The 23618-nt window shown below is 41.2% G+C and overlaps 1 protein-coding gene across 2 annotated transcripts; it reads right to left on the bottom strand.

The window, feature by feature from the left end:
* Window positions 1-1501: 1501 nt before the first annotated feature.
* On the bottom strand, window positions 1502-23065 carry arfgef2 (ADP-ribosylation factor guanine nucleotide-exchange factor 2 (brefeldin A-inhibited)). Of its 2 annotated transcripts, none has more exons than XM_086069048.1 (39): window positions 22703-23065; window positions 20477-20507; window positions 19987-20110; window positions 19441-19587; window positions 18273-18452; window positions 17819-18104; window positions 17123-17239; window positions 16600-16724; window positions 16267-16400; window positions 15067-15301; window positions 14881-14980; window positions 14405-14544; window positions 14028-14136; window positions 13764-13953; window positions 13579-13690; window positions 13295-13500; window positions 13128-13212; window positions 12727-12898; window positions 12497-12648; window positions 12179-12307; window positions 11921-12079; window positions 11680-11827; window positions 10206-10302; window positions 10080-10120; window positions 9819-9988; window positions 9384-9535; window positions 9134-9306; window positions 8042-8202; window positions 7834-7964; window positions 6956-7085; window positions 6713-6848; window positions 6462-6600; window positions 6329-6386; window positions 6013-6121; window positions 4910-5049; window positions 4177-4354; window positions 3793-3931; window positions 2531-2648; window positions 1502-2444 (listed from the first exon to the last, which is right to left on the bottom strand). In XM_086069048.1, exons 1-39 carry the CDS (start codon window positions 22878-22880, stop codon window positions 2286-2288), a joined length of 5490 nt encoding a protein of 1829 aa, XP_085925174.1. In that variant the 5' UTR covers window positions 22881-23065; the 3' UTR covers window positions 1502-2285. The 2 variants fall into 2 exon arrangements, with proteins under 2 accessions (XP_085925174.1, XP_085925175.1); XM_086069049.1 differs by having other exon boundaries at window positions 12497-12642.
* Window positions 23066-23618: the final 553 nt, after the last annotated feature.

The raw sequence follows: 23618 nt of genomic DNA, 5'->3' as shown, positions 1-23618 counted from the left end.
TTAAGATGCACTATAACCTTTATAGATTAACTTCATTCTCCAATTTTATCACACATTCCAAAAACATGCATATTAGGTTTATTCAAGACTAACTTAAGTTATTTAGGAGTCCACTTACAGTCGTACTTAAAAGTTTACATGGGGTATGTACATTTATGGGCACGACTGTAAATGTACAAAAGCTTAAACGTCGCTTAATGACACAAAAATGCTATGAATCGTCACCAGAGTTCACATGCACATCTCTACTCATGTCAACATCAACCTTTGAAAATATCAAAACAATTGCCATAGTATTTTAGATTTTAAAGGCATTAAGCCTTTTTGTCGCCGCACTGTGCTCAAGCGCAACTGTACATATCGCTGTCCAGCGCAACTTTTCAGGAATTCAGAAACACCATATTGCATGAGTTACCAAATATTGCATCATTCAAGTTGGTATTACACCTTATATTGTGATTATGTAGCCTACTGTTGTGCACCAACGTCAAACCTAAAATCACGTGATCACTAAATTTAATATTTTGAAAATATTTTATTTTATTATATTCTTACTGGAAATAAATAAAAGGAAAATGGTAGGACACATGGCCATTCCCAGTCATCCACATCAAAGTTTGTGTTCATGTCGGCCGCCTGACTAGACAAAAAGCCTTATTAGGGGTGTGCCCAAAAAAAATCGATTCTCATAAGAATTGCGATTCTCATTTAGTACGATTCAGAATCGATTTTAAATGTCCCAAAATCAATTTTATTTAAATTATATTATACTGTCTTGTCTTTGTGTGCCTTTATTTGGAGCGCTGTTCATGTTATACCCGGTTTGGCTACTGAGAGGCAGTGTGGTTCCACTCGTTCTAATACACTGTTAAGTTGTAGCCACATTAGAGAGGAGGAAAAAGTCACGATCAAGTTATTCCAATAAAAGTTTTTTTTATTTTTCAGCGTGGAGCCGTTCTTTTGAGTGATAAAAGTGCCGCGAGTAGCGCTCTAATTAGCATTAGCGAGTCAGACTGGAGTAGATCATGACGATTCCTTGCACATCTATAGATTGAAGCAAAAATCATTGTCAATCAAATCATTTTGAACAAAAAAAAAGCTTTCAATCGAAAATCGATTCTGAATCGAATCGCAGACCCAAAAATCGGAATTGAATCGTGAGACATTCAAAGATTCCCTACTTTTTATACTTGACAAAAGCAAACGACTGTGGTTACACCATCTTTCCAGTTTCAAACTATTTCTCAAAGGTCTTCGAGTCATGAGTGATGCAATAAACACAACTATGAGCCAACTAAGCAGTTTAATAAACAACAAAAATTTGCTCGCACTTACTTTTGTGGCTGACTAGTTCCTCCAGCTCCCATGCATTAAAAACAGACGATTTTTAATAAAAATGTTAAATTGACCGTATCTGGAACAAAAGATCTGCTTGACAGCGAGGACATAACGTACGCAACGCCTGATGTGAACCATTGTAATAAAGTGATTGGTTTTCATATTAAACTGATCAGAACTTCAGTTTATTGATAACTTCAAACGCTCAAAGATAACATCACAACATAATAGAACCATCATTGCATTTTCATTTCCATAGTATATCATACATTGAATCTTACACTGCAAACGTGACAGTCTGCATTTTTGCATTTGCTCTATATATTTATATATATTTATAGATTCCCTAGTTTTTAGGGAAGAAATTTAGACATCCATCGTGACAGGGGAAGGAATGATTCTCCCAAAAATATTTAAATGCACTTTAAATTACAAACATTTTTCTTTAAACAATGCATTTTGGGAGAAAACATGACAGCGACAGATGTGCAAAAAAAAGACGAGCGAGCGCCTTTTCGGATCCAGTCGACGCAATTGTGGAGGCAGAGATGCGAAGCGATGGTTGAGTCCACACACAAAAGGAAGGCATGAAAACACTTGGGACGCAACATTGTTGTAAACAAGCCAATGCTGAACACTGCAGTGTGACAGCAGAGAGTGTGATAGCAGGGTGGCTGACTCACAAATGATCTTTTCCTAACAGGCACAAGCGGCCAAAAGAGAGCAGGTGGAAGGTCCTTCAACAAGTTCCTTTAACCAAGTCATTTTAATCAAGTTTTTTGTCGACCAATTACAGCCCCTGGCGTAATGGCGCCACGACCAGTATGAGACGAACGATGAGTCGGCAGACTTCTGGTCGCAGTGAGCTTCTTCTGTGGGACAAATGAAGGGGGGAAAAATGTAAGGTGGGGGTGGTTGGGTGGTGGTGGTGGGGGGGGGGCATATTTTCAGGGGCCATCTCTCCTCTGCGCCCCCGGTACGGCGATGTGGAAGACGGCGCCGATGCGCAGGAAGAAGCGGCGCAGGACGGCGCGCAGCTCGGGAATCAGGTCAAACTGCATCATCTCGCACAGGTGGGAGAAGTAGCAGGAGGCGTGCGGCTTGAACTGCGATGGCGGGGGAACAAGCACACATTAGAACATTTTATTTTAGACTGCCGTGACTGTGTTTGTGACAGTACGCCTGTTCCTGCCTTGTCATCGGGCAGCCTGAGTGTCCTGGTGAGCAGCAGCAGCAGCAGACTGTTCCAAGCCTCTCGGTGACTCTCAGACGTGAGACTGATGAAGTAGGCCAGAGCTTCACTGCACACCCTGACAACAACAACAACAACAACAACAATATTGTTATTATTAATTATTCAAATAAATAACTGACACCATTTTTTTTTCGAGACGATTACAGAGGTCGCGGTTGTAGCATCATCGGTCAGCATTCAAAATATTACCCCATGAGTCAGCAGCTGGGTGACAAACAACACCAGTATGGTACAACAATACGATGAGCCAGGTGGCAATAAATAAATAAATAAATAAATAAGTAAACAACACATCACAGCCAACATGAGGTAAGAGCAGAGCTGCAGTTTATGCAAATCAAACAGTTGGTTGTTATTTATCATTGCTTTAACACTCGACCGGGAGACGCAAGCTGCACAACGCAGCATTTGAGAACACGCACGTCGCATAATATACTAACAGTGTTGTTGTTGTTATACAAGAATAAAGTCACAAAGAACAATCTACAATGTTAATACAAATTTTTTTGGGTAATATGGGAGGCCACACTTTTCAGAAACAAGTTGTAGAGTCAAAAAGTTGTACCAAGCAAAAACCAATATCACAATATAGTCATAATTTTTGTCGTATTACGAGAATAAAATAGTAAAAAGGACACGTTTTCTTTTTCCCTTAGAAAAAACATCACAACAACTTTTTTTCTTTTCTTTAGAAAAAAGTTGTAATTTTACAAGGGTAGTTTTTTTTTGGGGGGGGGGGGATTTCATATGACAATAAAGTCATATTTTGTTATATTTTAATAGAGTTCAATAGTAACTTTACTGACAAGAATGTATAATGCTTGGACAAAATAGAGATTTTCAGAAACAAAAAGTTTTTAAAGAATGAAATATTTTATTCAAATTGCTATTGGTCTTGAAATTATAACTTTATTCCCACAATATTTTACATTATCCCCATAATTATGACCCAATTATGATCATATACAGTATACACGTCCGAATGCAAGATCACACAGTAGGCTGATCATTTATGTGTTTAATCCTTAAGCCAGTTTGTGATCCATGTGTTTAGCAAAAAGCCATTGTCTTGTCTTCTACATCACTTACGATGATGTTTTAGCATAAACACAGACAAAACTATTAATGGCCTTCTTTTTAAGACAAAACATAAGAGTGTCTACGTAGTTAAACAAAGTGACCCAGCATGTTGCACTCACAGTAGCAGACGCGTTTGGATGTCAGGCCACGAGTCACGCAGCTGAGGGTCCGAGTACATTCTGAACAGTATCCTCAGGCTGCAGGCCAGGCTGCTGGTTTCCTGCTTCAACAAGTTGGGCTTGGACTTCCCTTTGAAGCCTGCCAACAACACATTAGACATTTCCATTCGCTAATTGCATATGAAGGCAAGATTATTCTAACACCCCCCAATACAGTTGCATTTCTAAAGCATGACCAGGACGTTGGTCCTCAAGTTTTGGCAAGCAAAACAAAAGGAGACAAAAAAAAAAACAATCACAGTGATTTTAAATGAACTCTTCTTTCCCCTTTCAGAGGTTGCATCACTTTATACTGTATGCAGCTCAATTAGAGCTTTGACATACCTGCCCTCCAGAGGGCCGTTCTTTGCTCATTATTGGAGTTGAAGTCTTTAGCGAAGGTGTGCGACTCCAGCAGACAGTCCAGCAGCTTGAAGAGGTGAGCGGATGTCATGAGTCCGTACATCCCCTGATCGGAACCCGGATCGCCAACGTCGGCCGACGCCTCTTCCAGAGCGTCTCGCTGACAGACAACGACAACCAACGACAGTCTAGCAAATGCCACTGACGCCACATTGTTAGCGGACAAATCAAAACCATGGCTTTTTTTTCCCAAGTAGGAAAAATATAGTTGATTATTTTAGGTTGGTGCTCTACATAAAATGGCCGTCATTCCCAAATGGTGAATTCCACTACCTTAATCCCCTTTCCTGCACATTACAGCTTGTGACACAAATTGTAATTTTCCCTCTGTATCCCACTTTATATTATGGTTGGTAATATATATAATTGTGCAGAATTTAGTCCAAGCAAAACATGTTGCTATTTGTAGCTTTATATAAATCAAATGATATTATTTTTGTTATTATTAACAAAAAAAAAATAAAAATCCAGTATCCAAAATTAAGTTCAAGCTTGCTTCTATCAGACGGCAAACAAAGAAACTTTCCACCCTAATTATGGTGGTATAGACGCCAAAACGAAAGGATGTCATTGCCATTTATCGACATCATATTCAACTAGCTGTTCATCCTCGACTTGCATCGTTTCCTTTTGCACTTTGTGTGCTTCTGCCTACCTGGGCAGCAGCCATGTTCTCAGCGTCTTCTTTCTTGCTGGTCGATGGGTAGAAGACAATGTTGTCGATGGTTTGAATTAGCTCCAACTGAACCACACACTTGATAAGCAGACCTGCAAACAACTTGTGGTCCGAAACTCCTGCAAGGAAAGAAACATGTCAAAGATCCGGAGGAAGATGGAAGACAGGAGGAGGAATACAAACTTTCACTGGGATAAAATATTAGAAATAAGTACTATCATTAATATTGAATTGCAATAACGACAATAGTGAAACAAACAGTGAATAAAAAAAGAACATTAACAAAACATTAAGTCCTTAACTCATTCACTCCAAGCCATTTTCACTGAAGCAACCCCCTTCGCTCCTTGCTGTTTTACTGGATTTTGACTGATTTTGCAAGGCCAACCGAATATTGTGTTCTATTGCTATAAAAACTTGGAACCTACCAAAATAAGGATTAGAGTCTCTTCTTTCATCAGGAGAAAAAGTGTATTTCTATCTGTTTCCATTTGGCAGCAATTAGCATCAGAATATAGCTAAGTTTTTATTCACAAATCTGATTAGGACTGTGGGTAAATCAGCTTGTTTTCAACATGGCCCTGGGTGATCTCTTATACTCTGCTGCCACCTGCTGGCCGTTTTTTGTAATAACTACCATTGCTTCCACCGTTTTGTGAAGCTGCATCAAAGCCTTCTGTATGCTCTAACATAAAAAAACAAAACATATAAATACGTCTTTGGGGCACTTAAAACATTTAAAATAGAACGTATTTATACGTTGTTGGGAGCAAATGAGTTAACAAAAAGCTACTTGTACAAATTAAAAGCACAGTGGAATTTCCAAATTTGAACACAATATGTTAGAATCTTTCCCATAGGAAATACTGGTAAGTGAATTACAGTAATTCCGTCCCGGCTAAAACTATCATCGCCATAAAACCATTATTAAGTTCCATTCAACATTTAGCCAATAACATTGTTGGTCTATCTTACCTGACAGTATTGGTTAATCTACAAATTGTACATGGAGTCCTACTTTGGAGGTTCCACTGTCCCAAGAAAAATAATGTGGCAAGATTCTGAGCATGTGGTATACTCACGAGCGTTGGACTTGCCCTTCCAGGTGTCATCACTGGACATCTGGCTGTGCCCTCTCTCCGAAAGAGCTCGATCATAGCTGCTCTGGGACTGAGTGTCAAAGTCAACATCCTGGAAACACACTTTACATCAGCGGCTTTCAAACTGGGATCACCGGCACCCCAAGAGTCCGTGAATCAATCCACTCAATTATTTTTGAAAAAGTACGTACCACAAATACGCAAAAAATCTTTCCTGTAAAAGTTTGACAACCCCTACTTTAAATGCCACGCGGCTAAAAAGTTTCACATTCATACTCCAGTTTGTTCACAACCTTACCAAGTGCTTGGAGTCGGCAGTGTCGTCGTCCTGTCCAGCAGGTCGCCATGTCAACAAGCTGGTGAAGGAAGAACAACACGATGCACTGAGCAGAGAGATTTGCATTTTGCGGAAATGGAATTTAGTGCCGTACACTTGAGGGCTGGTGTTCTGAAAGATCTCCAGCATGCACGAGCAGGTGATGTTCCACACTTCGGGGCTGAACTTCTCCCCGTTGAGAATGACCAGGTTCTCCAGGCAGTTGGTTCCGGAGCGAGCCAGCTGCTCATTGTCTGAAGGAAAAGATGCATTGTGCTGAAAATGTTTGCATTGACCTCTGATTGGTTGAAACTTTTTGCACCTACAGGTAGTAGTGATTCCACAGGTTGGAAGTATAACACCCACCTTGCCGGACACACCATTGAAGTTGTGTGAAGATGTCCGCCAAAAGGATCTCACTGAGAGGCTCATAAAACTGCGTGAAGACGTCACAGATGGCATACAGCGCATGGTTGCACGTGGTCGTCATCCACTCAGTTTTCTGAACGTAAACAGTGAAGCAACAAATCTAAGTAAAGCCTACTACAGAAAATTTAGCCATCTAAGATTTGTCTATTTTCTCATGAAAGAAATACAAAAACATTCCACCTCCGTCTGTTGCTCTGGAAGCTTCATGTTGTCGAAAATGCGGAAGACAATTCGGAAGAGGTCGTGCCACCAATGTTTCTCGAAGGTGTGGCCGTAGCTCTTCATGATCTCAAACATGACTGTGAGACCTCTGTCAGGAGCAAACAAATAAAAGTTTCAGAGGAAGGAGGCAACCTATTGACATATTGGCACGTACAGCAACAGTTGACCTTCGTTTGTAAGTAACACAAATAAAATACAGTACAATAAAAATAAAAAATAAACACATTTTTTTCAAATTCTAATGGCAACATTGTTTGCTTATGCTACTGAAAATGTATTTATATTTATTCAAACGAAACATTTATATGCACTGCAAGTATGCAATAACCATTTATGTTCCAAATGCTATTCATGACCAGTTAATCCTAATAAATGCCAACTATAGCAGGTAGGACTTTATTAAAGGAATACGCAATGCTTAAAGGTTTGTTTCGTATTAAATTCAATCTGTTGCAGAATATACTTACTATGTTCATTTTCAATAAGATGTTTTGCACATTTTTATGTCTTAATAAAATGGTCAATCACACAAATTATTTTCAACACAAAGCCAAATTTTAAAGCATTTTTTTGATGGACAAGTACATTTTGTTTTCCCAAAATTTGCTTTAAAAAATAGTAATGAAAAGTAAAAATGCAAGGCTGTCGTTTTTGGCATATGCTGAGATCTTAAGTATTGTCACATTTTCCTCATGAATAGCGAGGGTTCGCTGTAAGCTAGTAAATATGTATATGCTTCAAAATGTGTATATATACATACAGATCATTTACTTCTTGAGAATGGCGAAAGACACAGAATATGAACAGAAACGCCAGCAGAACTCATTAGCCCGTACCTGGTCCGCACATCCAACTTGCAGCGATTGATGATACAAGACAGTTCAAACAGGATGGGAAACCAACCGCGAACCCAAACCCGATCCCCGGGGGCTACGTTCATGTCATCACTGGTGTATTCCCTCAGAGCCTGCATAAGTCACAAGGACGACAGCCCATTTACAATATGTGATGTAAAAAAAAGTAGTAGAGCTCAGTGGCGCCTACCTGTGGCCTCTCTGAGACATATTTGGCGCAGTGGCGGATGAGTCGGATGGCCTCCATGCTGGTGTCAGGGAAAGCTGCGTTGCACACAAACTCGGATAGGCACTTCACCGCGTCTTGGAATGAATCGATTGCAGCAGCAAAGTGCTCCCGGAATGTATTCACTGATGAGAGGAAAGGTGCATCAGAGTTAAAGGAAAGAGTTAAAAAAAAAAGAAGAAAAAAAAAGAGTGAGGGTTGGTTCAGTGTGTCTTTTCCATGCTCCTTGCGAGTAATTTAATTTTGCATTTGTGTGTTTGACTGTCATGTTCAATAAACTGAAGTAGTGCTGTCAACTATCGAATATTTTTTATAATTCGTGAATTGCCGAATTGGATCCATTTTAATTTTGCATTAAAGTGTACGTATTACAAAAGCACCCCCCCCCCCCCCCCACCGATTGCTGTTTATTAACCAATGATTGGTGTTTATTTGTGGCCGCTGTGGCTCAGGTGGTAGAGCCAGTTGGCTGTTCGATCCCCACTCTACCAAAGTCATGTGTCGTGTCCTTGGGCAAGACGCTTCACACACATTGCCTCCAGTGCCACTCACACTGGCATCTTAAATATGCGAATGTTTGGTGGTGGTCGAAGGGGCACACTGGCAGCCACGGTTCCATCAACCTGCCCCAGGGCAGGCTTTGGCTACTACATAAGTAGCTTACCGCCACCTGAGTGTGAATGTGTGAGTGCAAGAATAATAAATGAACAACCAAATTTTGGGTGTGTTGATTTTTTTCAATTTGATTTCATCATAGTAGTTGCACATCATAACATTATTTGGATCCAGAAACATATTTTAAGTAGATATATAGTTAACTCTGGAGCCAGATGATTTTATTTCGTGCAATCACTCGACGAAATAAAATTGAGTACCACTTTTTGTTCAGTGTTAGCAGAACAAAGATACATTATTTCAAGTACAAATCATTTTTGGACCAATTAAGTGATATTGCACAAATTTCCGCGGCACACCTGATAATATCTCACGGCGCACTAATGTATAGTAGTTGGGAATCCGTGGTTTAGGGTGTTGTGCCGAATCGAAGAAACTCACTGACGATATGGCCACTGGTCTGGAAGGCGAGCTCCACTATGGACTCGTCATGGTCGGAGGCTGCCTGGTGAAATACGGAAAAGATGTTCTTCCAGCCTGAACGGATGTTGGCCGCCTGGGAGTTCACCATCTGTGCCACACATCTGATCACCATGTCTCTGATAGTGGGAGACCTGTGGGAGTTGACATTCCCAAAATAATGGCCATGAATCAACAAAGATGATCACAATCATATTACAATGTTCTTTACCTGTTTTTCTTCATGATGTGCTCAAAAGGCCTAAGGAAATCTTTTTGGAAACGGAAATTGGCCAACTCTCCTTTTTCCAAGAACTTCATAGAGAGCTGCCTCAATGAGTCAACTGCAAATATGGCTACATCCTCATTGGGGTTACAGCCAACCTATGGAGGACGCACAAAAGACAAGATGCTTCTTTGAAAGATTGTAATTACTTTGTGAAATATAAACTACGAAGGGCCTACAGGCCAGTGGCTTGCATATGATAACTTTTTTGTTTAAGTCCTAATTGAGATGAGAACAGGTCTAAGACCAGGCTATCACAGTGTCTATTGAACATTTGTGTAATGTACGATGGGCTTACGAAGGCCCTTGATGAAAGTCTATGATGGGCCACAGTATGGATAGTACTGTATATGAGTGTCTACCTCCTCTGGGCCCACTGACCTTATTAAAATGGTCCCCTATGACCTGCCAGATTCGAGACCACTGCAACCTGATGCGGTTCATGTTGTAGTAGGAGATCTCCACTATCTTCTGCAAGCTGAACATCCTGGGTTGATGTGCCGAGGCCAGCTCGTCCATAGACACGGCGCACAACCACCTCACAAAGTCCACTGCAGGAAGGTGAATTTGCAGAGAAGCTGATGAGCAACTTGTATGGCTTTAGCAGTGGAAAGGAAGGGGGGTCTGGTTTGTCTCACTCACCAATAGCATTTCCATCCAATCTAGTAGAACCTGTGAAGATCCTGCAAATACCGCAGAAGAGTTTAAGTTTAAGGGAATGAATTAGCAGCTCTACAATTGTGATCATTTGATTTGATTTCGGAGCACCTGTCCACAGCAACGACAACACTCTGAGAGCTGGTCTCTCCCACTGACTCCTGGAGGTGAGCCATCTGACGCTTGTCCTGATTTCCCACCAGGTTACCTGCAACACATTGAACGTATCACCATGAACATTTCTTGACATTTTACATAATACAGCTGGGAACAGCAAGCATTAAACAGCAAATCTAAAAGTAGGATGAGATATGCAATCATTAATTATATAAAAACTACCAGGACAATATTCATGAAACGTAGTCAAGTCATTGAGCCAACAAGCTACATCTGTAAAATGTGCAATAATAACTTAGTCTCGGCTAATTTCCATCAAATATGGGACAGCAAACAATGCGATATGGTCTTAAAATAAAACTGCCATTTTAATCAATTTTCCCCCTTTGTTAAAAGAGATTGCAAATGACAGTAACATCATTCAAAGCGAGTTTTGCTGTTAGTTTAATTCCCCTGTGGGATTTCATTTCTTTCTTTTAATGCCAAATGAGTTTTGAAACACTTTTTTGTCCAACAAGTTTTTTCCGCCCTAGTATTAACTTACATCATTTTCCACAGAAACAAAAAATCTTGATTCACACATATTGTGAAAATAAGTGTTCCCTCTTGTAAAAAGAAAAAAGAAAAAAAGTAAACAATCCTCAATAAATACAACTTAACATAATAAAATAAGGTATCAAAAGCATTGCTTGGCTAGTCCATATGTCTGTCGTCAAGAGGAAGACCACAGCCCCTCTAGCTCTTTTACAAGCTTTTCTCATGTAACGTTGCACACGTGAGGCACGCCAGCAAAATAACTGTAGCTTGTCAGCATTTAACTCAGGCCCAAAATGTTTCCAATATGTTGATTAATGCCTGCTTTTGATATATAAATGGACACCATGTCTTTGGCAATATTAAGTGAAATGGAGTCTTTTTTTTTTTTTGCTGTCCACCAAGCTATTTTCTTGTCATAATACAAAATTATTATTCCATATTATTCATATTATATTATTAAAATGCCATTTAACTGTTCTCACCATTTCTTTGTTACGTGTTTATAACAAAAGAACATATGTGAGAGTGGCTGGGAATCAAGTTTTGGCTTATTGTAGCACCTTGCGAGTGTTCTCATTTCGTAATTGGTGCTTGACTCTCCTGTTCAATAGGCTGAAACTGAAATGTGACTCGAGTGGCGACGTACTTGACACTCGCTTGTGTCACACATCTCAAAAAATGAACAAGTGGTGGCTTGTAAGATTAAAAAAACACAAACCCCCCACCCCCACCAAAGTCAGGGCACTAATAAATCAAGGTACCTCTGGAAACTTAAATGACCACTGTCAGTGACTTGCCATCGCCTGTACCTTACTAAGCTTACAATTTTTTGTATTTCCAGTAGTGTTTGCAAACTGATATGATGTAGCCAAGACTATGTCGTAGTAGTGGAATAAGATTTGCTCCTAGATTTCTAATCAGTGATACCCACCGAGTCCAAGGGGCATGAATTCCTCTGTACCAGAGGGTAAGCCCTTGATGCTGGCCTCCTTCTCTCGAACCACCCCTGATATGTAGCGCGTCTTCACTCCAGTGCCAATCAACTGAGCTAGTTCCAGTTGACTAATACACCGCAGGATCTATTACAAGGATGTTTTCATTACATTTCTGATGTGGATAATATCAAATATACCATGATGTGTAATCACCAAGATGTACTCAAAGTGACTGACCTCGTGCCAGGAGTTGCCCAGGTAGTTCCCATCGGTGTGTGCCACAGTAATCAGGGTCTTGATGGTGTCAATGTTCTTCTGCTTCATCTCAGTGATACTGGAGCTGGCTGTCAGCAGGGTGAACCTGGCCAAGGCCTGGACGTAAGCATCTCGCTCCAGCTGCACACAGGCAAGGACGTTGGTTACCGCCAGAATAGAAAATGACTCAACAAAAACAAATTGGCAATTCAAATCAGGGGCTACATGAGCAAGTTTTACCTGCATGCTGAAGATGCAGGCGATTCTGATGGCACATCGAATGCCCTCCAGACACAGCGAAGCCACCTCTGGGTCATCACAATCCTGAAGTCCCACACTGAATGCTGCCAGCAAAGGGGTCCATGCCAGCTGCAAGTTGGAAATAATAGCTCTGATACTTTGCCAGGATTTCTCAACAATAGAGGTAAATGGGCTACAATTCCTAAATGCCACATTTCTGTTAAAAACTCTTCAACAGATGTTGACAGTTCAATCACTTGGTGATTTGTTTAATTTCAAATATGTCAGCGGGGACACAAGAATACCACTTTCACAGACCTTGAACATGGGCCGCACGTGTTCCAGGTGTGTAGCGCTGAAAAAAGGGGCCTGAGCATGGCTAACTGCCTCCATCAGAGCTTTAGCAGTCTTGGCCATCTGCTCCATCTCCATGTTGTACAACAGGCGACGCTGTTTCTCGCTGGCTACACCTCAAGTGAGAGAAAATTGGTTTGCCAAGGTGGATCATGAGCAAAGATGTGACAAACTGATCCAGAAATAATACTCACTCTGCTTGGTGGACTTGGGTGTGATTGAGAACTCCTTGCTCTCCTTCATGGCTATCTTCTTGCCGGCTATCTCATCATATATGGAGGATAAATACTCTTCGGGCAGATCCTTACTGTCGTTAATTCCGCGGTTCATCTTGATATACTGCTCCTTTGTCATCTTGTTCTTCACCTAAATACATTAGCAACAGTAACTCCAAATGTTTAGAAAAAGAGTGCATGAGGCTAATACTGAAACCAAAAAATAAGTTTTAAGGCACTTGTGTAAACATCTAAGTTTGTCTCATCAATTTATTGACAGAATGAAACAATAACATTGTGGTTTCCAATTGTTTTCCAACACTCCCCCATAATACTAAAGGAAGGGCACTTTTTGTCCTCTTAATAACTATTGTTTTTACCTGAGGACTATGTAGGTCTGTGGTGAGCATAATGATGGAGTAGGCCAGCACATAAGCTGTGTCTGCACTGGCAAATAAAGTTTGTCTGTTAAAAAAAAAAAAAAGAGACAAAACACCAGTTAACTACATAATAACAACTAGTGACAAAAGTATTTTTGCAAGCTCACCCCTGGTTGCACTCAAGATATCGTGCAGCGAACTTCTCCATCAGCCTGTCAATCTTCTGGGCTTCTCCCGGCAGTCTGAATCCTTCCAAAAAGGCTCTGAGGGCCGAGACAAAGTCCCGCCCACAGAAGTCCAGCTGATCAACGTAGCAATACATCACCTCTTTATTGAACTTGATGTTCTCACCCAGGAACTCGCCCACCTGGGTCTTTACATGCAGACATATAGCAGTTAGCATCGGGATTGCACTTGAATGCAATTTATCAAAAATTCACATGTCGCTTACCGTGTCTAATCTGTCCTCCTGGTGAAGGAACTGTGCAATGTTTTCAGATGTGGAAACCAACATGCCCTGATCCTGCAGATACTGGATACCCCTTTTTGGTTTTTTGTTAAAGCTGGGGGAAGAACAAAGAAAATCAAACAATCTACTCCCACATTTTGTGAACATCAAATGTAAATAAGGCTCACAGTTCAATGCCATGCTCAATGATGTCCTTCTGCTGTTTGATGACTTCGTATTGCTCCGGATGGTCCGGCTGGGACAGCGAGACGCCGGCTGAGACTGTGGAGTCTAAAGAGCTGATGCTGTCTCGACGTCCTGCCAGCTGCTCCGGAAGCTTAAACTCTGACATATCGCTCTCAGATGGAGGATCCTGGCCTGCAAAATAAACAAACACGGGGCTACATTAGCAAAATCTATGGGGACATTGTAGATTGAATGAACACACTTACCGAGGTTGGCCTGAAGGTTTGGGTTGACATACATGTCCTTGCTCCACTCAACCATACATTTGAGGATAGACACCAGACACTCCAGACCCTTCTTACGCAGACTGAGCTCCTGTTGACACCACAGAAGGAATACATTGCTAAGAACACAAACTTCACACACAGTAGTGGAGTCCACTCAAATAAGGCATCAAACCTCAAACAGATGCCACTAGGTAGCTTTATTTACCATGGATACTGTATATCCTAACATTCATTATCATGTGTTAATGCCAAAGCGTAATTTTAATGACTTGATATCAAATACACGCAATGGGATGTTTATTTTTCTTCTTTCGATTGTGTGCCGTGCATCAGAGTAGCCAACCACAAGTATGTACCTGCAGAGGGGTCATGCCCAGCTCCTGACCACTCCTGCCCATAGCTATTTTGGACAGGTCGTTGACGAGGCGCTCAAAGATATTGGAGGCATTGAGGTCACAGTCGTAGTTCACATAGATGTCAACCACACACTGGGCATCTGGAGAGGAAAAAAAATATCACCAAATGGGAAATATTAATGTCAACAAAGTGAGGGTGGTAATAGTGTGGCACAGGTAGTTGATTGATTACTTTTTTGTTGATTTATTTATTTTTCCAGGTAGTTTATTGATGATGTCAAGACGTAAACAACCAAGTAAAGTTGCAGAGCATGTATGATTGTGAGCATTGTTGGGTGTTCTATTTGTATGTTTATGCGAATATTCACTGGTTTAAAATGTATGCAGTCTTGATAATGTGAATGCTAGAAGGGCTAGATTACAGAACAGGGTGGCCCATGCGATGTATTTTGCCCGCCCCTGCTTTAGACACATACCTGCACAAATGCGTGTTAGTGTCTGAATGACCATCCACTTGTGCTCAAATGAGCTCGTCGACGTTTCCAAGATGGTGAGAAAAATTTCCCGAAAAAACACCTGTAGCACACAGTATTTTATAAGGTTTGAAAATAAAGCAACAAAATGCCAGTTTGCAAGGCGCTACCACAAACTGTGCTACGAACCTCAATCTGCATCTTCAGGTGGACCTTGAAGTGGGAGAGCAACGTGAGGAAAATAGCCAGCGAGAGCTCAAATACCTCAGGCACAGAGGAGACACCATTTTTCGAGAGCGCCACACAAAGATACTGCTTGATGGCGTTGACGAACATCTCGTGAGTGCGGAACACCGGCCCGGCGCCCTGCAGCACAGACAGCAGCAGCTGCAGCGACACGATCTTGGACCGCAACTCATGCGACCTGCACAAAATAAGCATAAACATGATGGCATCTCAAGTAACAGACGCCCAACATTTTAATATGATTGAAGTCAAACCCAATTCCAACAAACGAAGAGGCTGGTAATGGTATAAGGATTATTGAACAGTGTAAAACAAGTGGGGTTTCATAATAGTATCATGATTTCTATGGGTTCGGTTTACTTTGGCCCATCCACAATAACAAGTAGCCTAGGGTTAAAGTTACAGTAACCAGAGCTGGCAAGGCACTATAAACTGTAAAGAGATAGCAGATAAAAGATAAAGCACTTAATGTTGGTCTGCTACATGCAACCACAGTACACGATTCACATACTTTTACAGACCAATTTTTTTCTATTGCTAGATGTGCCAAACTTGTAACGTAGGAACCTTCAAATCGAATATATTTTCAAAATTCTAGCCTCAATACCCTATGATGGTTAGGAAAACCATGAACGTTAAACATTTTGCATATTCATTAAAAGTAAGTCAAACAACATCCCAAAAGATTCAGACCGGAGAGCCCACGTTAAATTGGTTTAACTTCAAATCCGTTTTTTTATTTTTAATACATGTTGCAGACCACCTCGGGTTTGCGTTAGCCAGGTCTCCACAAAACAGTCTGTGTAAAAAGTGCGAAAACCATTCTGCATTTGAACGCATCAGTCTAAACAGGGCGGGTTAACAAACAATGGAGAACGAGGCACTCCTCCTGTATTTACTTTTTGGCCAAGGAGATAGATTTATTGGACAGGAGAATAAGAGCAGCAAGAGAAACGCGCGATGTGGCAATGTGTAGAAGTTGCATTATAATAATGCAGCATACTTTTTAGCACTTTGCCAACAGACACGTGTGAATAGCAAGTTAAGCGGTGTCAAGACAAGTAGGCACTGTGCAGTTGAACAAATTGCACTCATACTAAAGTACTCAAAAACGTCTGGTTAATTAGCTTGCGTCTTACGCACTTTGGATCCGGCGGTCCTTCTGCAAGGGGCTTCATTGAAAGTTTGCACAGTGAGCGAAACACCAGAAAGGCATCCTTCTGTAGGATATGAGAGAACCGAGAGGCACTGTGGGGTCCTTGCAAGGCCTCGGCATCCTGAGCACAAGAAGGAAGCATTGGCATGTTTATTAGAATATCAAAAATCCGTTTTAATTGACACCAAGAGAGCCATTCATTTAATAATATTTATTATTATTATTGTTGAAGCGTCCAGTGGTGTACAACTGCAGCGTTTGTGTGGCAAAACAAAGGGAACCAAGCAACTCTTCTTTAACTGCACTGGCATGTGGCTCACCAACATGTCCGCTGAAGAAACAGACGAGCGGTCTTCGATGATGCCGTTCATCTGTACTGCCTCGGCGTCGGCTATAGGGAGAGCTACACTTGTCTGCTCAGAGATGTGCTGTGCGGAGGGATCATCTAATAGGATGACAGGCCAAAAGGGCGGCATTGACAATTGCAAAGAGGATACATTTGGTACACCCACACAACTATGTACCGTAGAATACAGTTTATAGAGTGCAACGAGTTATATGCCACAAATATCATACTAAATATTTTTTTGTTAAAACCATGTCTTAACAGCCGGGATATTTATTTAAAAAAAAAAGAAGAAGAAAAAAAAAAAAGAGGCCGATTCCTGTATGCGTCAAAATAGAAAATAACAGCCACATTAATCAGGCTGTATGTCAAATTCTGCTTTTAATTTAGTAACCTGGCTTAGAAAAGTGACCAGGGAAACTATACTGACTAACTAAACTGAACTAAAAAAAAACATTGAAGATAGAATATGACCACACAAAAGAAGAAGTTCTGACCGGTGTGAGGTGGCTGCTGTTCTTCATCTCCTTCAGTCTGTGCTAGTGGATCCTCACCATCTGCCTGAACTACTTCGCCTGGAGGTGCTTCAGTGTCTTCCTCTTCAAAAACTGAATCTGCAAGAAAAGAATAAACAATATTTTAAACTGTCACATGGACCTTAACTAATTTCCTCCCAAAAACGTTCTATTTTAAATATTGCCATTATCCCCAAAACATATTATTTTTTTTATTTTGTTATGTTTTTTTATGCTCGAGCATACAGAAGGCTTTGATGCAGCCTCTGACCTGAAGAAGTCGCTTAAAGCAATGGTAGTTATTACAAAAACGACCAGCAGGTGGCAGCAGAGTATAAGTGATCAAATAGGGCCATGTTGCAAAAAAAGCTCTTTTCCCCAGTGTTTTAAACAGATTTGTGAACAATGATAAAACTTAGCTATATTCTAATGCTAATTGCTGTAAAACGGAAACAGATAGAAATATACTTTTTTTCTGATAAAAGAAGAGACTCTAATCTTTCTTTTGGTAGGTTCCATGTTTTAATAGCAATAGAACACAATATTCTGTGGGCCTTGCAAAATCTGTCAAAATCCAGTAAAACAGCCGGGAGTGAAGGGGGTTGCTTCAGTAAAAATGGCTGGGAGTGAATGAGGTAAAAGCTATAAATTAACGTGAAATCTGGCAACGACACACACCTCTCGATGGTGTGGCCTCTTCTGCTCCATTCTGTGGAACATGACTTCTCTCTGTTTCGCCATTAACCGTTGGTGTATCTCGGTCCAGCTCAGGCGGAGGTGGTGGTGTTGAGCTGATGGCGTTGAGATCTGGAGTACTGTTTGCCGGTGATGGGGAGCTCTGTCGCTCCGGGGTGGGCATCTGGTCAGACCGAGGGGAGCCAGATCTCCGGGTACAAGGGACTGGAGAGGGGTTGTTTTGCGGCGGATGAAGACGGTCCTTCTCTTGCTCCTGGGCCTCCAAAGCCTGGAGGTGTAAAACACAAAATGCGAATCAATATTGATAATAGAAAATGGCTGACATCTTGTCATCTCTTTCAGTTTGACAGCTTTGTAATGTGCCTTTGTGCCACTAGGGCTTGCCTATTAATCAATGTTATTGGTCAAGGCTATGCAAGATGTAAAGCGGACTGACAGCTTGGTTCTCCATGCGCGTGAAGATGACATTGAGCATCTGAGTGAGCGTGGCCTTGGCGGTGGTCTGGTTGATGAGGTTGCGGCTGGCCAGGTAGATGTTGTAGCAGGTCCTGACAGTGAGGAGGATTGTGCCTTCGTGGATCTCGATGTGTGGGGAGGTCACGGCCGTCAGAAGGGCCTGGATAGAGTTAAACAAAAATAAATAGAATGTTAACAGACAAGATGATGTTTTGAGAAGATGCAGCTGTTAAAAAGAGAAACTGGAATGTGCAAAAAAAAAAAAAAAGAGGCTTGAAAATTGGGCCGATACAGTCAGCGAATACTCAAATGTAACAAATTGTATCAGTAAATCCCCAATATAAACCCATGAAAAGACTCACATTTCCTTCACTCTCTATTAATGTACGAGGTGGCAAATTCCTGATGATACCGTTTTTAGCCGTCTGCGTCTCTTGGATTTAGTTCTAAAATAACACCGGGTTGACAAGCAAGAAGTTAACAATACGTATTTACTGACAAGCAAGAAGTTAACAATACGTATTTATTAATACGCAATGTGTTTGTCACAACAGGGGATCGAGTACTTTGTCCTGTCTAACCTGATAGTGTGTACACAATACCCTCAGACACAACTTCAGCAAGCTGCAGAGATGAGTGGGGCGTAACACACTTAACACATGAAACCAGTATCGTATTTCTACAAATAGTGCCTGAGGGTGTTTAGTTATTCAACTGCAGATGGGCTCTACTTCCACACATTTATAGAATAATTAGACAATGATGCTGGTATATTCCGAAATAGAAGTTGAAAGCTCAATGGAGAGATCAATTATGATGAAATGCGTTTAAGTCAAGTGGCTCCTTGGAACATAAACATGGTTGCACACAATATTGCGGAGTCTACCAGCATGTTTATGCGCTGCTGTTTTTGTTAGCAACTTATTTCCACGGGGCTAACTAAAGTACCCCCCACCCAACTTAGCGATCTGTCTCTCGAAAAAATCCAATGTGGCCTTTGAGCACAAAATTCAGCCCACATCTTCTTAAATATTGATAAACATGGGGACTGAGCAACTTTTGGCACTTGAAAATGCTGACCAAGGAACGATGCATCACACAAAACTTAAGTAATGTGTACTGCCTTGTGAAAATGGAGCTCCACATACCTTAATGATTTGTAGCTGGACTCCCTCGTCAGTCTGTGGGCCCTGGAAGCAGTTGCAGATTGTCTCCACCAAGCGGTCAATCAGCCTCTTGCCCGGGGTTCTGCTGTCTGGAGCATTGCCCGTAATGTGGCCATACGCGATTAGTTTCTGCCACCAAGACACAAAAGGCATGTTTTTAAACCTCAGATATAATCAGTATGATTAGCCACACCGTTTTTGAGCTCGATGTAGTGTGTTACCTCAACCAACACTGCTAAATTCAAATTGGCATGCAATTTACAATGAAACACAGATTTGGGTTCAGCAAGCGTGTTTTTCTTTTTCAACCAAGCCAAGATGGTGCAAGATGTCACCTGAGACCTACACTACTCACAAAAAGCAACACATGTTTGGTTTTCGGATGAAATTCCAGGATGAGCATAAAATGCACTATAACCATTAAAGGGGGACAGTGGCTTCAATATCCCTAATGTTTTGTGAATAGTGTATACTGGTGACATCGGTGTGCGATTGTGTGTGTGCGTGCGTGCGTGCGTGCATTTTAACCTGCAGACAATCCAAAGAGGTGCTAACTATGCGGGGGGACTTCGATTGACAGGCCAACTCAAATGGCAGCACATATTGGTCAGCTTCGATGTAGTTGGCTCTGGGTGGGACCACCGTGCCATCCCTGTGAGGGTCGGAGGGGGTGAAAAGAGAGTGTGTGTCAAAATAGAAATAACACAGTTTCCTCACCAGCACGGGCAGCCCCGGGAGCATCGGCAACATCGACGTAACTCTTGTGCAGTCAAATGTTACGTCAGACTGCACCACTATAGCAATTCTTCGTCATCATCATCAGACTTGTCATAGTGTGTGCACAGGTACTAAACATTGTGTATCTATCGGCATGCTTAACTTCAAGGTGTTTATTGTACTGTACTTTTAGGGGTACAGCAATGTTTAAAGATGCGTGGTAAGCATTTGAAATGTTATTAATTACGTACCATGTATTTACACATACTGTCCAGCATGAATAATGCTTGAGTGCACTTACTTTTGTTTCTCCAGCTCCGCCTTGATTTCATCTATAGAAATGAAAAAAAAATCAGACAGGATTGGTCAATTTCTCACAAGCAACACAATTATATGATTTTGATTGACAGGTTCTGTAAAAGAGGCTTGACAAAATGTTCAACATAAAAATGTAATCCTTCACATGGAATTTAATCAGTCCAATGTTTGTTGTGTAAACAAGGCGGTTCAAGTCACTACATCCTGAAGCAATGCAGGCATCAAGACTTTCTGAAAGCATTTCCTCCGCGGCCTCCACCGTAAACGTCGGCTTTAGTTGCCATTTCGACTCTGCACAGGTACGCGATGCAATAATGTACAGTATACAGCAACGCGGTATGAGTCATCGTGAGGATAATTGAGAGCCACTCTTGCCCAAAAGCACAGCGAGAACATGCAGACACACAACAACAAGGTCCAAGAGCACAATTCGGATTTAATGACTATAGCGTATTCACCATTTTGGACTTCCTATTACAATTGCATATTTCAAGTGGTAATAGGTATATAATTTGATATGGGTGTGTCTACACTGACAGAACACATAAAACAAACCTGCATGCGCGCAGATGTCCAAACTGGACACAAAATTCTCTCCACAAACGTCAACAACGGCCAGTGACACACAAAGTAAACAATAATACACAAGTAGTACAAAAATGTAACGTTACAGACTGTTACGTTGTTCAAGACTGACTCTTCCCTCAACTGCACAACTGCCACATTACTGCCACATTACTAATGGATGCCATAGTCGATTATTTAGCTTGTTAAATGGGCACATCTCTAATGAAGCATGTTTAATGGTCAGTGCTTCTGCTGCATCTTAGATTTACAAGTGTTTTAAAATTGTGTTCATCTGTGTGGTTTGGCCAGATGCCAAGCGAGCGTGAATTGAATACGTCAGTGTATGTGGATAACGTCACGCTACACATCGACAAGGTATTGTATGGCCCATCTGTAAGTTTACACTGCCCTTGCACGCAGTTACAGATATCAGACAAACGCATACATTGGTTATACATGATTCAAATGTGATCAACTTATTATTTTATGATTTATGATCAGTTTGCCACATTTTAATCATGTGCAAGATTTTTTTTCAACATACTTGCAGGGGATTTACAAGAGAGTAATGTATTTTCTAACTAGCAATGTTAGGCTAAATTAAATTAGCTAACATTGATATGTTACTGTGTATTAGGGTTAGTACACATGATAGTAAGCATGCTAGTGGGGAATACCCATAGCACTTTAACTCCCTTGTTCTATGTCACACAAGTGTGAAATTCAAATGACCCAAAACTTTGGACATTCTCTAGTCTTCCAAGGACTCTTTCTTCCTGGCTTGGACACAGACTGGTGGGTACTACTACTTCAGTACCATTAGTCCATGTGGGAAAACGATTCCTGTGAAGCTTTGAGGGAGAGATTTTGCATTAACCTTTTTTTTGTAATCGACTTGTTCTAGTGCAGAGGTGCAACGATTAATCAACAACTAATTAATCATCAAATTGAATTATTTAGATTGTCGATTAATCACTTTGTGACCATGATTCATTTAAAATTGTCCAAATCCTCGGAATTTTAGCCTTTCAAAAGTAAATATTCTCCAACTTCTGTAGTCCTCAATGAAAGTAAACATCTACTTTTACTGTGTAAAACAATGATCAACATTTTTGCCAATTATCGTCCATTAGGGACCAAACCATTAACTGAATGTTAACCAATTTATATTTGTGCATTTGTCAATTTGAAGGGGTTGGGGGGGTCATCTTTTTGAATAAAGGAATGTAAATATATATATATATTTTTTTTTTATCTGATTCTTCCGTCCTGGTGTTATACTGTGACTGTGTGTATTTGTTACACTGGGCTGTCAAGGTTGGGTGACAGTACAACACAGTAATTGGTCTGTTTAGCAAGCCGAGCCTAGCCGGCTAGCCTCAGCTATGCTGGCGTGCAAATGCACGCGATGACAGCGGAGAGTGGGGTAAAGGCTGTTCATTGATTAAGTCACGATCAATTCCAAGGCGACGAGACAAAATGACACTTTGGCACGTCAGCAAGCGCCACAACAGACAACAGTGACATTCAGCTGCTAATTGCTAGCTAGCGTGGTAGTATAGGAGGAGGTCGATTTAAACAACTGGCCACCGATTAAAAACGAAGAATTGACAAGTCATAATAGACAGGCTCACTCACTCACCCAGCGCCACCTGACAAGCTTTGCGCAGCTGGTTGTGTTGGCTCCTTTTCACCTCTCGATCCGAGAGGATCTTCTCCAGCGCCCGAGACAGAAACATACTCTTGGTTTTACTATTCTCTGCCTTTAGCTGCTGTTGTTGTTGTTGGTGGTGGTGGTGGTTGTTGTTGTACTGCTGCATTGCTGGGGTCTCGGGACCGAACTTGTCTCAGGCCGTCATTTTAGCCAGGCCCCCTGCGGAAAACCAGGTGACAATAGAAGCTTACGAAGCTTTTTTTCTTTCCTGGGGGAGGCTAGCTGCGTTTTTTTTTTTTATAATCCTCGTCAGCCCAGCGCCGCCATAACTACTACCTGTCACATCACGTGATTACCATCTGGACAGGAAATGGAGTCATATCCGTGTTGGGAGACGTGACCAACGTCATATCCGTGGCGTTAGCGTTCAATCCGGGCTACGATACTTCGTGTTTTGTTTTTGTTCTTATACGATAAGAATAAGGGTACACTGTATTATTATAATTTATTAGTTCAATATTTATTGCGAAAGAAACACGAGGTGACGGCGTCACTGTAAATTAATTTTATGCGACAGCAATGACTTAATTAACGGCGCGACCCAGTTTTATATTTTTAACTTTATTGTAGTTTACAGAACAAACATGGCAACAATTATTATTTGCATGTGTCAAACATGGGGAGATTGCCAGAAGGAACATCATGTATGGCGCGACCCAGTAATGGTAAACGGAGCGCACTTATTTAGCGTAAGGTCATAAAAATCTTTACGCATTGGTACCTTTATTTACTTAGTCTCTGCATAAGGGAATTAAATTGCTGTTTATTTCTGAAGCAGCTGTAACAAAGTGTTGTAGGCTACAAAGACAACAGACAGTAATTGAAGTGACCAATTAATAAATCC

Source organism: Leptonotus elevatus, chromosome 2 (assembly GCF_054856555.1).
Source record: "Leptonotus elevatus isolate MCC_2025b chromosome 2, RoL_Lele_1.0, whole genome shotgun sequence".
NCBI classification, from domain to species: domain Eukaryota; kingdom Metazoa; phylum Chordata; class Actinopteri; order Syngnathiformes; family Syngnathidae; genus Leptonotus; species Leptonotus elevatus.
The sequence above is the reverse complement of the archived record's forward strand: the minus strand, read 5'-3'. Positions and strand labels throughout refer to the sequence as shown.